Here is a 15595-nt window from a genome sequence, read left to right on the forward strand (position 1 = left end):
TAAATGCTGGGAAAATCCCAGTCTTTTTATACCTTTTCTTCACGGCGTTTTTCAGATTCAGCTTGTACGAGGCAACATCTCATACGAGTTGCTTTGGCCCTTATCTTTCTTCTCATACGCTGAAATATTCTCTTGGGGAACCATGACGCCGTATAGCTTCCTCTCTTAATTGCATTAAAATCTTCAAGCAGGGAATGTTGAAGGGTGAACTGATCTCCAATTGCCGCTTCCTCTAGCTTGAAATCGCTGTCCAAATTGGTAAGAACGGGCGGCTTCCACTTGCGAAGCATTAACGAGTTGAGCACCACACTGACCGAGCTGAACGCCATAGCAGCTGCAGCTGCCCCTGGAGGAAGCATCAAATTTAAGGGAAGAAAACATCCCATGGCGAACGGCAACATGACAAAATTATAGATCGTGGCGAAAACAAAATTAAGCTTGATTTTGCGGAATGTCGCTTCGGATACCTTTAAGGCAGTTATAACACCAGCCAAATCATTAACCTTCGAGTTTTTCAGACCCATCAACACGATCTCGGCTGAGTCTATAGCAATATCAGTTCCACTGCTGATGGCCATTCCGACGTCTGCCTGGACTAATGCTGGAGCATCATTGATACCATCACCAACGAATGCGATCGAGATGTTCTTTGGCCCTCCAAACTTTTCTCTCAAACCAACAACCACCTTGTCCTTTTCCAATGGGGAAACTTCACTGAAAATGTTACCCTTTGGCACACCCAACTGCGCACCGATCCTTTCGGCAACTTCTTTGCTATCTCCAGTAACTATGGCAACTTGAATATTTTCCACATCTCTGAGGTAATCGATGACCTCGCGAGCACCCTCTTTGATCGTATCCACGAGTTCAATAAACCCGCTATACTTACCATTTATGACAACATGTGCGCAGGTTGAGATCGTGTCCTTGAGGTCATTTTCCAAAATATCTGCAAGTTGTTCTCTCACATCTGGGAAATCACGCACAATTAACCGCTTGTTGCCAATCACGACGTCATAGGTTGTGTTGTCGAGATTCACCTTGGCCCTCACGCCCAAACCGGTCAAAACCTCAAAGCCTTGGATCGTAGAGCTGAAAGTATCCTCTTCGAATGTGAGTCCTAATTTCTGTTTGGCTCCAGCTACAATAGCTTTACCAGTAGGATGCTCCGAGTTCTTCTCCACAGATCCAACCAAGGTCCACCATTGTCTTGGAGTGATGTTAACGTCGTCAGTGAGTGGTTTGGAATTGGCAATAGTCATTTCGCCTGATGTCAAAGTACCTGTTTTATCAAAGAGGATAACATTGACACCACAGGCCTTCTCCAAGATATCACCACCCTTGATGAGTGCACCACGAGAGGCTCCAACACCAGTACCAACCATGACAGCTGTAGGTGCAGCGAGACCCAAAGCACATGGACATGCCACAACAATGACAGAAATGGCTAATTTCAAACAGACAAAGTACTTACCATTCTCCTCCTTGGCGAATGCCTTGGGAAGTTTATCATCATGAAGGGAAGAACAAAGAATGAACCACAAGGAGTAAGTGATTGCTGCAAGAATCAAAACAGCGGCAACGAAACGAGCAGCAATATAGTCAGCAAACCTTTGAACAGGTGCTTTACTAACCTGAGACTCCTTAACAATATCAATAATCTGGTGCAACTGAGAATTCTTGCCTGCTCTAGTGACTCTCATATGGAGCAAATGAGGTCCGTTAATAGTGCCTCCAACGACAATGTCACCTCTCTTCTTGACAACAGGCATAGATTCACCGGTAATGATGGACTCGTCGACTTCAGACGATCCGTGAACAACCACACCATCAGCGGGGATCTTACCGCCAGCGGTCACCACAGCAATATCATTGGTCTGTAATAAATCAATCCCAATTTCACGAGTGCTAAGGTCGGCAAGTCCCTCGTCCTGCTTCTCATTACCATCCTTCTGCAAAAGATGCTGGTAGGCTGTGGGATCGGTGACGATCGAGCAGGTGGTTGGTGTAAGCGAAACAAGTTTCGAAAGTGCCGTTGACGTAGCACCTTTAGCCTTGTTCTCCATCCATTTACCGAATGAGATAAAGGAAATGAGCATGGCAATTGTTTCAAACAAGACTTTTGGTGGCTTTTCGGTTTGGCCTGTCCAGACACTCAAAATGATGGAATACACAGAAAATGTATAGGACATCAGAGTAGACATGCAAACCAAAACATCCATATTAGCGTTTTTACCTTTCCGGCGGATACAACCAGCCATTTTCTTGAAGAATGGTGCGCCCAATGTGAACAAGATGACCGACGTGAGTGTCAATTCAATAACAGAAATCACATAAAGACCATTGAACACCATAAGTTTACGCCATAAGGATATGTTTTGTGTGAAATTAAGCACAATGACGGGAAGACCAAGCACAAGCGACCAGAAGAAAGTGGAACGCCAATAGCTGATCTCTTTAGACCTCGATAAAAGCTTCAACTCTGTGTTAAGCGACTGGTCGACAGAATTAAGGATAACGAACTGGAGGCGATCATCGATATTATTAAGGGCATCCACAAGAGCACGAACGCCGAGGACATTACCCGTGTATGTCACCCGAAGTTCGTCTATAAGGTGTTCAGGACCGCCAGTATCGTTTTCATGGTCCACGCTAGACTCTTCCACCTGGCCTTTAAAGATGAATTGGAAGCTTGTCACTCCAGCCAAGCTGTTAAGAACAGCTTCAACGTTATACTGAAGCGAAGCGGTATCGGTAGACTCGTCAATGCCGTATATCTGCAAAATGGCATGCTCTTCAATATTCTCTTCCTCCTCGCCAATAAGCGAAGTGGACGTTGCCACAGCATCAAACCCACAATCTTCAATGGCCGTTTTCAACTGTTCAGCAGTGACAGCAGAAGAGTGTGTCACCACCGCAGAATCAGTCACATTCGACACCGACGCAGACACCACATCCGGTAGACTCTCAAGCGCCTCTGTGATCAGCGCCAGGCAAGCGCCACATGTCATTCCCGTGACTGTAAACGTCGTATTAAGCAAGTTCCCAGCGCCAGCAGAAGCACCAGTGCCTGAAGACTCCAAAGTAGCATCGAAGCCACAATCCTCAATAGCCCCTAGCAACTCCTCCACGCCCACGCCAGGCGAATGTTTCACCGAAGCAGTATTCGTAAGCAACGAGACCGAAGCCGATTCCACGCCTTTCACGCCCTCCAACGCTTCCGTAACGCTCAGAGAGCATGCCCCACAAGTCATACCAGCAACACTGATCTTGGTAGTACTTGCCGATTTCGACGACGGCAGAGCCACCGCCACCAGCGACGCCACCAGAGCGTCAAATCCACAATCTTCAATCGCCAGCACCAATTTTCCACCATCCACATCTTCACCATGAACAACCTTGGCTTCATTTGTAAGTAGCGAAACAGAGACACTCTGAACACCCAGGATGGCCTCCAACGCGTCAGTGACAGAGCCTGAACAAGCCGCACACGTCATTCCACCCACATTTAAGCGAGACTCCATTTTACTTAGTTAGTAGTAGCAGAAGAAGTGGTTGAAGTTTTTTATAGGGCCGACTTGGGAACCCATTTAATAAGCCATAGATGGCAGAAGATAGTGTGTGCGATGGGAGGCGTATGCAGTACCAGGCCAATTCCAGGGCGTCTTCAATTACCGACTCGGCCGGTCTCGGCTTGGCTGGAGAAAAAAAGGGGGTGATTTTTCAAAAGCAAAGAAGGAAAGGGTATAGGAAGATGATTGGTTCGCCAGAATGTTCTTTTCCTTGCCATTTGCTCTCTCCCTGCTGCATTTGTTGCACCACCTTTGTGACGCTCAGCTGTAATTCTCCTCGGCTGCTGCATGAATGTGTCTCTTTATGTATAGCCAATTGACGCATTGCAGACACAGCAGAAGGGATTGGTTGGAAGTGAAAATCTGGAAAATTTGAAGAATCTGTGATTTTCCAATTTCCTTTGCCATCCCTTCCTGGTCTATAAACTTGGTTTGGGTTCTGGAGAAGCAGTGGATGGACCACTGAACGTTCAGGCTGGGGGCTCTGGGGCTTTGACTTACTCATAACCAGCCTGACAGAATGCTGATGCAGTGAAAATCAACAACAATGTGATGGGTAGGCCGAAGATGGGAGTTTTTCATTGGCATGTGGAGATTGACGTAGACGACGTTTTTGACAGGTCCCGGTTTTTACACCACATGCTCTGCCTCTGATTTGTGACCGACCTTCTTCTTTTTATGCTTGGGAGCTGTGCCGTGGTACTTATGTGAAAGCTGCTTGAAAGCTTGCTTTTGGTCAAGCTCGTTGCCTTGTTCGTCTTTGTATCGAAGCTGCACATCTGGGTTGTATGTGGAAAGTCTATCTTGTGGCTTGCGGGAAGCGTAACGATCTTTGGGTAGCTCCACAAGTCCTTTGGAAACTAAACGTTCGTTTAAGATTCTGTCGAATGTAGCGTCTTGCTCTTCTTTGGAAAGTCTTGTGTAAGATTGGTCCAGGGCGAGTTCTTGCTTCACTGTTCTCTCTTCAATGGAGATGGATATCCGTAGAAGTTCGGCTTCCTTGACTCTCTGTTCTTGCTGCTTACGTGCTTCTTTCTGCTTGATCAGCTCCGAATCAACCATATTGTTCCCACGAAGGTAACTGAGCGTTGCTGCCATACTACCAAATTTAGGTGTTGATGAGCTGGTTGATTCTTTTTGGTCAACCTCATCAGGTTTCGTCTCCTCCAGCTTCTCTTCTGCCGGTTCCCCATCAGCTGCCTCAACAGCATCCTCCTTCTCTTCTTCAGAGGCCAGCGCCTTCTCTTCTTTCTCTTCCTTCTGCCCAATGGAGTTCAAAAACTCTGAAGTATCGTCAAAAACAATACCACCAGTCTTTTCTCTCATATCAATCCTTTGATGCAGCTGTATTTCTTGTGCTAGTTGTTCTGGGGTAAGAAGCTTTCGTTTCTTCTGCTGTTTTTCACGGTTCTTCGCTAGCACTTGCTGAATACCGTCGTCTCCATCTTCTTCCTCGTCAAACTTGAGACTTTCAGTAACCATCGGCTGGTGAACTTCAAGTTCCTCGTCATTAGCAAGTTCTCGTTTCTTCGACAGTCTCTTACTCTTCTTAGACTTCTTCTTGAACTTGGCAGCAGCTGGCTTAGGCTCATCTAGATCATCAAACAACGCAGCTGCTTTTGTAGTTCCCGACTTAGGCACCTCCTCAACCTTCTTTGTCTGGTCTAAAAGGATAGTTGAGCCAGAAACCTGGGCAAACTCGGCCGGTTCCTCTTCTTCATCCTCCTCAAACCGTATACCAAACTTCAAAGTTGCCAATTTCCGTTTCTCCGCTTCTTCATGTCGTAGCTTTTCACTCTTTGAGAGCTTCTCATTAACAATCCGTTCATTATCCTCTTCATTCAACACATTCTGGTCTTCTAGGGTGAATATATCACCTTCTTGCACTTCAGCCAAAGCCTGAGCACTATGTCCAACCGATAAGCCATTCACCGAGGCATCCTCTTCAGCAGCAACAGCCTCCTCCCTCTTCTCTTTCTTTGCCTTTCCAACCTTATCTAGCCAGTCTGAGCCAGCATCATTATAGAATAGCTTCCCTGATGTATCCACTGAATACTCTTTCAGGGTAGGTTTTGAGGGTTCCTTGACTTTCTTAACATCTTCTTTAACCTCCTTGGATGTCTCCTCAACAACAATTGGACGGAGACCTAGAGATGCTCGGAGCTTATTGGTTTCTTCTATGGAGAGCTCTTGTTTGGAAGACAGGGCTGGTTTTCCAAGCAGAGGCGGTTTTTCAACGGGTAAAAGCGGGAGACCGATCTGGGCTCGAAGTTTATTGGTTTCCTCCACGGAAAGTTCTATTTCGTCGGACATGAGTGGTTTTTGGTGGAGGTGTTTTATGTAATGCTTTACCCCAGTATACTCGCAAGGCCATCTCTTGATAAGTGCGTATATATGCAGGACATTTTGAATAATCAGGTCGATAGAAGTATGAAGACGACCAATTCTGAGTATAGAGGCAGTTACTGAAAGGTGATAGATTCAGGAAGGATACGTTTAGTTACAAAAGTCAAGGACCAAGAAGATTGAAGCATGTAGGGATTGAGATGGCTCATAAGCATAGGGTAACACAAGATACTTATACATGAGGTTTACAGGCAGATTTTTAGAGTAAAGCACCATACATACTATTTCTACTACATTGAAAGCTTCACCACATGGATTTGACCCTGTTAGCTTCCTTTCTGAACATTTTTTATTTTGGCTAATGCACGTGATTTATGGCACGTGATCAGCTTACTTCTTCAAATATCGCTGTATTTAGTCTAAGAAATTCCATGAACGACTCCTTCGCTCTCTAAAGGTCGCGTCTTAGAGCCCCAGCTAGTCTTTGTTGCCCTCTTCACAATAACCACCTGAATACATACTCCATCTGGTGAGACACGGTAGGTCTTGTGTGCACTCCCACACATCAACCCTCCTGCATAATCAGCTCCCACTGTTTACAAACATCACCAACACATTCCTCCATCAATTCAACGTCCAGGGCATGAAAATTCTGTTCAATGAAGTGATCGGGACTCTGGCGACAGATCCTCAGCACGTGGCCTTTTCTGGGCTGAAATTGGCGTACGTGGCAAGTGGTGGAGTCATTGTCTGTGAAGTGGATGCAAAATCACGTACTTTGAGTAAACAACGGTTATTTGTGGCGAATTCTGGCGTTTCTGAAGCTCAAAATGATGATTACGTTAGTAGAGCTTTCCTGGGTTCAGATCGTGGCGATGGACACGACAAAAGAGACAATTTCGATATACCTCTAGAAAGCACATATACTTATGGGAAGGAACGTATTGAGGCAGATAGGAAGAAGGCTGGAGGGGAAAAGGGCGATTCGTCACCTTCAAAGCTTAAGGATCGCGTGAGGGCTATTTCTTGTGTGGCTCTTTCGCCAAATGGAAGAGTATTGGCAGTTGGTGAGTCTGGCTACCAGCCTCGTATTCTACTATACTCATTGGCTAGTAATGCTTCTGGGCTGCCGTTTGCTGTGATTCACGAACACACATTTGGCGTGAAACATATTGCTTTTCTGCCTGATTCAAGACACTTTGCATCGCTAGGCCAGCTTTCAGATGGGTTTCTACATATATGGAAGTATTCGGCTACTTCAGTTGCACTTAAAGCTGGAAATAAGTGTTCTTCCATTGTGAATCTGATCTTTTGGCACCTGTCGTCATCGATAGTTACTGCTGGGTTACGGTTCTTGAAGGTATGGAGCTTTGAAGCGCAAGAGCTGAACAGAACTGTGGTACTTAAAGGACGTAATGTTGTTCTACGAGAGAATCTCGAAGTTGACTTCACGGAAGCGGTTTCTTTGTCTAGTGACGAAGTACTCCTTTCTGGTTGTCACCAAGCACTCTACGTGCTTTCACTTTCTGGTCTCAGTCTTGTCCCAGTCGAAGTACCTGACTCTCCACCAGCCATTTACGGTTTGGAATCAGATGCTACTACAGAGAAGATTTGTTACTTTGACGGCCACGAACCGAAACTTGTGGGATTTGATCAGCTCAAACGTACAGCCAATAAGCTGGCTCCCTCTTCACCTTCAAAGATAGCTCTGATGTTTTCATCTTTATCTTTAAAGTCTTCACCTCCAGATCATCCCGTGGTGAAGTCCCATTTATCATTTAAGGATGGGGAGTCATTCATTCTGTACCTCACAAACAAGAAAGAGATTTGTGTTTACGATACTGATTCTGGATCCCACGCTACCCTTGTCGCTGCACCAGTTACTCGTGCTGGTGGTATGAAGCAGGCTTCAAACGGCGACTTGTTGGTATACTCTAAGTGTGGAAATCTCAGAGCAGTGGAGGACGGCAGTATCAGACAATTAGCTTCTGTTAGGCTACCACAAACTGACCAACTAGAGAACGAACTCAATACTGTTGATTATGATGGCACTTACGCTTACTTTGGTGACAGATATGGGCAGTTATCTGTTGTGGATTGTGAGAGTGGTGATGAGGTCTTACAACTCAAAGCACATTCTTCATCGATTAATGATCTTATCCGCTTCCATGTGGATTCCTTGGAGCTTCTCTGTACTACCTCAAGAGACAGGACAGTGCAGCTCTTTTATAAGACAGAGGATAAGTGGGAGCTTCTACAGACAATCGCTAACCACACAGGGAATCTCTTATTTGCCAAGGTTTATGAAGAGAGTCTTTATGTTTGTTCAGCTGATCGCTCCATCTCTATTTACGGATTCAGAGAATCCAGAGATAACGAAACACCTCTTGAAGTGATCCAGAAACGAGTCCTCACTTTAAAGCACTCTCCTACAGCAATGGCGATTCTCGACAAGGAACTTCACGTTGCAACGAACGATAAATCAGTACATGTGTATGATGCCAGTACTGCTGACTTCAAGTACACTGTAAAGGTTACTAACGAAAACGGCGACTCTCTCTGCGTTGAGAATTTTGCTTCCTTTGATAGGGCCATTGCAGTATCTTCAAACGACAGGTCTATCCGTTTGTTTACCCCGAACTATGCCAAACAACTAGCTGTTTCTTGGGGCCATTCAGATACAATACTTAACATGGTGGGAAAGGGTCTGTCGTTGTATTCCATTGGCTTAGATGGATCCCTTTTCATCTGGAACATCACAGATGGTGCTGAATCAAACCATTCAAGTTTCAAAGAAGAGGACTCGGATCTGAGTATACCTGAACCAGACAACCTGCCTCTTTTCGCTAAAGTCACCCGAAAGATTCTTCCTGTGGCATCTGCGAGTTCCAAACCGCTAGCGAGTCAAAGTACGCCAAAGATTGATAGAGAAAGTTCACCTCCAAAGCGTGCACTGGTTATCCTTGATCCCAGTTCGCCTTCGCCAGCTCCGACTGCTACTCCAAGACTCACCAACGCAACTCTTAAGCGTATGGAAGCCAGAAAACAAAGTTCACCGCTGCCAAGTAGAAGTTCTCCTCCAAAGAATATTTCTCCATCACGAACCCAGTCTCCATCCAGAACTACAAGCAGACTGAGCGGTCCTTTCCGTTCACTGACTCTGCCTACAAAACAACCTTCATTTGATTCAATCACCAACCCACAACCTAGATTGGCGCCACAGAGCGGTTCTGATTCGATGGATAGAGCAACTGCTTATATATCTATTATCAAGTCACACGCCCAGAAAGGTCTTTTTACTACGGACGAGAAAACCAGGTTGGTGGGTCAGTTAAATGACTTGGTTAATGTCTTGGGTGGATCTTCCAGCTCTACAAGCCAAGAGGCGCTACTTGAGAAGTTCAGCGAACAACTCGTTGAGATCGTACAGAAAAAGCTTGATAAGTAAGAATATGCTGTTGTTTTATTCGTATGCTTATTGGAACATTGCATCATCTAGGTCGTCATCCATGTCGTCTTCATAGTCTTCGACATCCCCTGCGAGGTCTTCATTATCGCTGAATTCAATGCCGCTGCCGTCGCTATCCAGTGACGATTCATCATCTTCTTCAAGGTCGTTGGATTCCTGCCTCGTGACCTTTTCTTCCTGGACTGGTCCCTCCTGCTCATCCTCATCATCATCTTCATCCTCGTTATCTTCATAAGGAACGACAATTGCATCTTCATCCACATCCTGACTTTCTGATCCGTAAAGTCTAAATGAGGTGAGTTTCATTCTGCATCTTGGGCATCCCTCTGCTTCCTCGCTACCGTTTTCAATAGCATTAAAACGAGCAGCCAAACACACATAGCAATAGATATGACCACAATTCGTAATGCAGGCGTTCGTCACGTATGTAGATGCAGCCTTGATACCACTGGCTTGAGCAAACTCTATGCAAATAGCACATTGGGACCTTGGAAGCTTTGAATACTTCGTTTCCACTGGTTTATCGGTAACGAGAGGAGCAGCATTCTTGTTCTTGCCCAACGGAATGATCTTGCTGAGCATTCGGCTCCATTTTCTGAGCTGGAGTAAAGGAAGCGTGAATACCAAGAACTCAGTCATGACGTTCCATACCAACTGGCGGTTCTGGAACTCGAAGTTGACGTTATCACCGTTGAACTTCAACAAGTCTGCCACCACCGGCGTAAGCGAAATACCCAACACCCTATGAATCAAAGTAGGAAACCTTCCCTGGACCAAAAACAACACAAAGTTAGCCAAGTTTAGAAGTTTCACGCCGTCGTTGATCTTTCCGAGAATGAGTGACTTGTGCTTGATAAAAAACGCCTTGGCCTTTTCAATGATGGTTTCTCTCGACAGACGGACCTGTTCGTCGACAGAATAAAGGTACGACTCAAACTTCTTGAATAAGAAATCACCAATGATTACTGCAAGAAGTAGGTAGCGTGCATGGCTACCAATGATTTTTCCTGTTCTTGAGTTCGTAAGTTTCAAGTTCTGAAGCTTGAGACCATAAGACGAGCCCGACTTCAACGTGGTAAGCTTGAAAATAAGAAGATTCAACCCCAACGACCAGATCTCGGGATTCTGGCTATATGACCAAGGTTTGTTACTATGTAGCGCAAAAACATCAGAGAGCTGCTGCTTGAGTAAACTGAAAAGCTCATTATCTAGAATGTATGCGTCAAGCTGAGACACTCGGGGCGCCGGATAAAGGATTTTGCTGATGAAAGACATGTGATGATTAGATAAATCAAAACAGATTAGGTTATGGAGTAAATCATCAAGACTTCTCCACATTTAGTGGCTGCCTCGGTTCGCAGGACCCCACACTCTGCAGTACCGGCTGTTCAAGCAAGGCCATGATTTTTGCAACCAACTCTCCAATCAAAACGGAGGATTCTTTGGCGGTGACGGTGGCAAGGGTTGGTTTTATAGACTCGGTTGTGGTTAAACCGCCGTGTTTGGTTGAGTTCAAAACGATGTGGTGGAGGATTCTGAGGAGTGATAACTTCACCACTGGGTTTCTATTATAGACGGTGAGTTTGGTAAGAATCTGGGAAACGATGGAATCACGCGTCATCAAAAGAAGGACCTGGTTACTGGAACTGACGAGTTGGAGATAGTTGTTGAGTGCAGCTTCAAGGTTGGATACTTGGGCAAGCATGAATCCACTTAAAAGACACTCGCGAGCATGAGGCTCATCCAACCACTTGAAGTTTAGTTCTTGGGAAGACCAGTGGAGAATGGAGTCCATGGCGTTGGAGTGCCAGTATGGGTCTAACAAGAGATTGAGGTAGACATTGACGATATTGAACCGGATAAGCATCTGGCGCACGTAGTTCTCGCAGTAGACAAACTCACATAATATAGGCAACACGAACTGGCGGAAAGGAAGGTTGATTTTTGAAAGCTCTTTGAAGATTGGGATCGCTCCTAGCTTCACGAGTTCGAGTTCCTTGTTGTGGTTCAAGTAGCAACAGTTGTATATGGATGGACAGACGATGTTGAGCACCTCTTTATAGTGAGCACTGTAAGCTGGATGCTCATGCAAAATGGAAACGAAGAACTCCAAGATATCTGCTGAATGTAATAAACGAAGGAGCTCTGAAATGCAACTTATGGAACGGAAAAACTTTAAGATCACCATCTGGCGTTGGAGGTTTAACGAAGGGTACACCTTGATGAGAAGCTTGACCAAATCTGTGCTGACGATATTGATTCTGACCCTTGGTTCGGCCTGGCCAAAGTACTTGAGAACATCGAGGATTTTGTCAATTGTCAAGTCGACGTATTCTTCAGGGACGAGGTTTTCAGGCAGTTTCGTGTACTTGGTGAGTCTGTTGAGAAGAACAACAAACCAGAACACAACACCGTACTTGGATAGAATTCGGCACATATCTGATTTAAAACGAGTAATTCCTTTAGAAAGGATTTCGTGAATGCAATGGATGGAAACGAGAGGGAAGTCTGGAGCCTGGTCGAAATCTTCTTCCAAGAACCGTGAAAGGATTCGGAGTCCTCCTGATGAAACAAACATGGTCAAAGCACGGTCTGACTTGCGGATGATTTTAATGAACCTGACAACTTGGAGTCTTGGTTGAAGACCATATGAGAGCTTGGAAAACTGGGTCATCATGGGTATACCTCCCAAGAGGGCAAAGTTCTCGAGCTGGGCCAGATTATTCTCAAAGGTATAGTTTAATGTAGCGAGAACATGGTACCAGAGTCGACTCAGATCATGCATTTCTGGAGCGTTCTCAAGAAGCTCTAGGAGAGTTAAAATGCCGTGGTTCCGTATAAGTGTCTCATGCAGAATGTTATACTTCTTGACAAGCTGGAGCATGCGGCCGGTGATTTTGAGAAGCGACTTGGTGGTTTCCTCATGCCCAAAGTGGCAATTATCAACACGCGATATGAGTTTCAGACAAAGAAGCTCCATCTTACTTTGTACTTCAAGTTCGTTTGTATCGAAGTTATCCACTAGAAGCTCCAAGAACGGATCACTCTCTTCAGACGGATCTTTCTCGTTATCTTCATCATCCTTGGCGTGTAACTTCAAGCTCAAGGAGCCGTTGGTGGAAGATTTGAGGAAGTCAACTTCATCATCGCCTTCTTTAAACTTACTAAGAAGTTCGTTCCTCGTGTATCTCTCCTTTAATGGACTTGTGACAATGGCAGATGCCTTTGAAGGCGTAGATGCCTCTAGATCTTCACGTTTCGAAACCTCATTTGACAGACGTGAGCCAAGGTCCCATTTTGTACCGCTAACCAGGTCTGTATCACACATCCAACGATGGCGTAGAAGGTTTTTAGAAGAAACTCTTAGGGTAGGCTGCTTCTGAAAGCACTCCAAAAGGAAATCTTTCGCTAGTGGTGTAAGACCAGAAGGAAGAGGTGGATGGTCATCAGTACCAATCGCATGCAAAGTGGCCATAGGATTCAACTCGTGGTATGGCGGGTTCGTAGTGAAGAGCTCAATTATAGTCGCTCCAAGAGACCAGACGTCGGAAGCTGTACAGATACCTTCACCACCTAAAACAGTTTCAGGAGCCATCCAATTAGGTGTTCCCACCACGGTATTATGCAGCGTTGCAACCTTTGTAGCCACACCGAAATCAGCTAGTTTGACTTCGCCAGACTCAGTCAAAAGAACATTGGCTGCTTTAACATCTCGATGCACCACACCTTGCTCGTGGAGGTACCCGAGACCATGAAGAATGGGTTTAACGTACAGAACAAGCTGGGGTTCCAGAAACCCGTGGCCTAGCCTTTTATATAGTTGTCGTAAAGACCCGCCAGCGCAGTATTCCAAGAAGACATTAAGCGAATTCAGAGTCTTCACGAACCCATGGTACTTGACGATATTCTCGTGTTTCAAGATCTTCAAGAGGTCGATTTCGCCCATCAAAGCTCGAAGATCGTGATCCTTCTCCAACGGAATCTGCTTGATCGCCACTATCTGGTTCGTTCGAAGGTTTCTTCCTCTGTATACATCAGCATGGGCACCTCTACCGACCTTTTCGTAGAACTTAAAGTTATCCAAAGCGTTACTTGTTCGTAGACCTGGCGTTTTGCCGACCCGCTGAGCCGGTGTAAGCGAAAGCTTTACAGATGTCTTACGGCCATGCTTTTGAAACGGTTCCTGGACATCTTCTAATGGAGTCTGGGGTAACTTTGCACCAAAGAATGCAGATTCACTATTAGGTGTTTCAGGAATCAGCGCCATACCCTTTGAAGGCGATGTTCTTTCAAACGGACTAACTTCCACCGACGGAAGGTTCTTCAAAAACGGTGATCTCTGTTCATCCTTCAGCAGCCCAGTACCCTTCGTTTTCAGCTCCCCATGGCCCAGAAACCGCCCAAGACGCGATCCCGACGAATCGCTATGTCTTGAATTACCGCCCTGAGAGCTCCCACTTAAAGAGCTGCCCTGGCTGGCGGTCTTTGGCGACCACTGGCTCACCTGGAGCTGGGCCAAGTCGTTCCCGAAATCGTTAGCAAAGTCGTCGGCCGCGTCTGGTTCTCTGAACCGCAGAAGAAGCGATGCTTTGGAGGACGCCATCGTGGCATTTCAGTGAGGCGAAGGAAGTTGGAGGTGGTGTTTTGGTGATGCTCTTCGTGAGTAGACGTTACTGTTTACGTTAAACGCGCGTTTAGTATGGGGAAGCGATGATCTGGGGAGGGCCACCGATTGATGGAAAAAATAAAGGGGAGAGGGTTTTGGTTGACTTGGGGTGGAGATGTGACTGGAAAAAGGGCCTTGTCTTTGCGTTTTCGTTCAAAGTTGGAGGTTGTGGTGGATGAGTTGGAAGTATGGGTGGTGGAGAAATGGCTGCGAAAAGTACCTTAACTATGGAACCAAGCGAAGAGGCAGTGAAGAATTGGTACTACCATTGGTTTACGTTTAGGATAGTTTTGGAGCTATTTAGAGGTATTATTGGGTTTGTGAAAGGTATGGATGTGTTCTCTGGGCTTTGTTTACTTGTGGATGTTAGTGCTTCCGGTGGTACTACGGTTAGCTATGCTTAGTAGACAATCCAGGTGGGACCAGCTCCTTTAGTATAACATGTACTGAAGAAGAAAAAAGTAGTTTCTTTTGTTCTTTACGTTCTTAATGTTCATTTTGTATTAAGAGAAGGTCCTTTTCAGACATATTACAGCCAATGTTGGTGGTACATGGACAGATATAGGGTATTGTATGACGACTAACCAACCACAAGTAACGACAAAAGAACCAAATGGTATTCAGGTATTTTTTTTTTTTCATTTACATATTTATCATCTTCACTGAATTTAGTTGACCTGCCATATTCCTTCCTTTCTCTTCTACTTATTGCCTTGTTATACTCATCCACCATCTTTAGCTACTTCCTTGTCAAAGAGCACGGCTGTAGCAGGTTATGACCATTCTATCCTACCAATTTACACCAGCAGCCATACAAGGCTTACTACTCCTGCCCATCGCATAAAACACCAAGTTAAACCCTTCGTTCCAGGCCTCTTCTCCTCCCCTTGATGACCCCATGGCCACACTTATCTCCCAACGTCATCCCTTCCTGGTCATCTCGCTTAGCCGTACCCTGGAGGTTCCTCAGATCCCAGATACCCTCAAATCAGCTCTCCACAATATTTACAAACCTACATGTCCATATAGTTTGGAGACTTCCATACCTGTTCCAAGCCACCTGCGTCTACTCTTCCTCCCCCATACTTCCTGAACAGGTTAGAAATCCCCGTGGAGTCAAGTATTAACCGTTTTGTGTATTTAAGATCCTCAGCCTTTAAAGTATCACAAAACCATACCTTAGCAATAAGGCCTAGGCGAGCATGTGACAACTGTGGCATCAGCCTAATAACATCCACCTACACAACCTTAAGTATCTTTATATTCTGTTTCTATATAAATTCTCCATGTATCCATCTCAAACGGATACTTCTCCCAATAAATAAGCTATGGAATCGCCGTCCACGCTTTAAACGAGGTGGTCTATAAACCTCACCAAACCTCAAACGTATATGTATTCCAGGAAACGCCCTGGTCCTCTGTGAACTCTAATTCTGTATAATTTTTTGAATGCCAAATCCCGTGGTTTCTAGCCACATGTCTCTTTGGTATGCTGACGCCACTGTATGGACCAATACGTCCCTGGGCGTGTTGAAAATTCTG

General features: G+C 45.4%; 4 protein-coding genes across 4 annotated transcripts; 1 reads left to right on the plus strand and 3 right to left on the minus strand. All coding sequences in view use genetic code 12, as the record gives it.

Moving 5' to 3' along the window:
- Nucleotides 1-26: 26 nt before the first annotated feature.
- On the minus strand, nt 27-3524 carry CCC2 (Cu(2+)-transporting P-type ATPase; the record flags this gene model as incomplete). The annotated part of the gene is made up of 1 exon (XM_025488622.1): nt 27-3524. The coding sequence occupies one exon, from the start codon at nt 3522-3524 to the stop codon at nt 27-29; it is 3498 nt and encodes a 1165-aa protein (XP_025343389.1).
- A 678-nt stretch (nt 3525-4202) lies between these two features.
- CXQ85_005019 (U4/U6-U5 snRNP complex subunit) lies at nt 4203-5885 on the minus strand (the record flags this gene model as incomplete). The annotated part of the gene is made up of 1 exon (XM_025488623.1): nt 4203-5885. One exon carries the CDS (start codon nt 5883-5885, stop codon nt 4203-4205), a length of 1683 nt encoding a protein of 560 aa, XP_025343390.1.
- Nucleotides 5886-6561: 676 nt separating this feature from the next.
- On the plus strand, nt 6562-9366 carry CXQ85_005020 (uncharacterized protein; the record flags this gene model as incomplete). Its single annotated transcript, XM_025488624.1, has 1 exon — nt 6562-9366. One exon carries the CDS (start codon nt 6562-6564, stop codon nt 9364-9366), a length of 2805 nt encoding a protein of 934 aa, XP_025343391.1.
- A 27-nt stretch (nt 9367-9393) lies between these two features.
- Nucleotides 9394-13990, minus strand: CDC15 (serine/threonine protein kinase; the record flags this gene model as incomplete). Its single annotated transcript, XM_025488625.1, has 2 exons — nt 9394-10622; nt 10759-13990. The coding sequence occupies 2 exons, from the start codon at nt 13988-13990 to the stop codon at nt 9394-9396; spliced, it is 4461 nt and encodes a 1486-aa protein (XP_025343392.1).
- Nucleotides 13991-15595: the final 1605 nt, after the last annotated feature.

This window comes from Candidozyma haemuli (assembly GCF_002926055.2).
Source record: "Candidozyma haemuli strain B11899 chromosome Unknown I_2014730914, whole genome shotgun sequence".
In the NCBI taxonomy this organism is placed as follows: domain Eukaryota; kingdom Fungi; phylum Ascomycota; class Pichiomycetes; order Serinales; family Metschnikowiaceae; genus Candidozyma; species Candidozyma haemuli.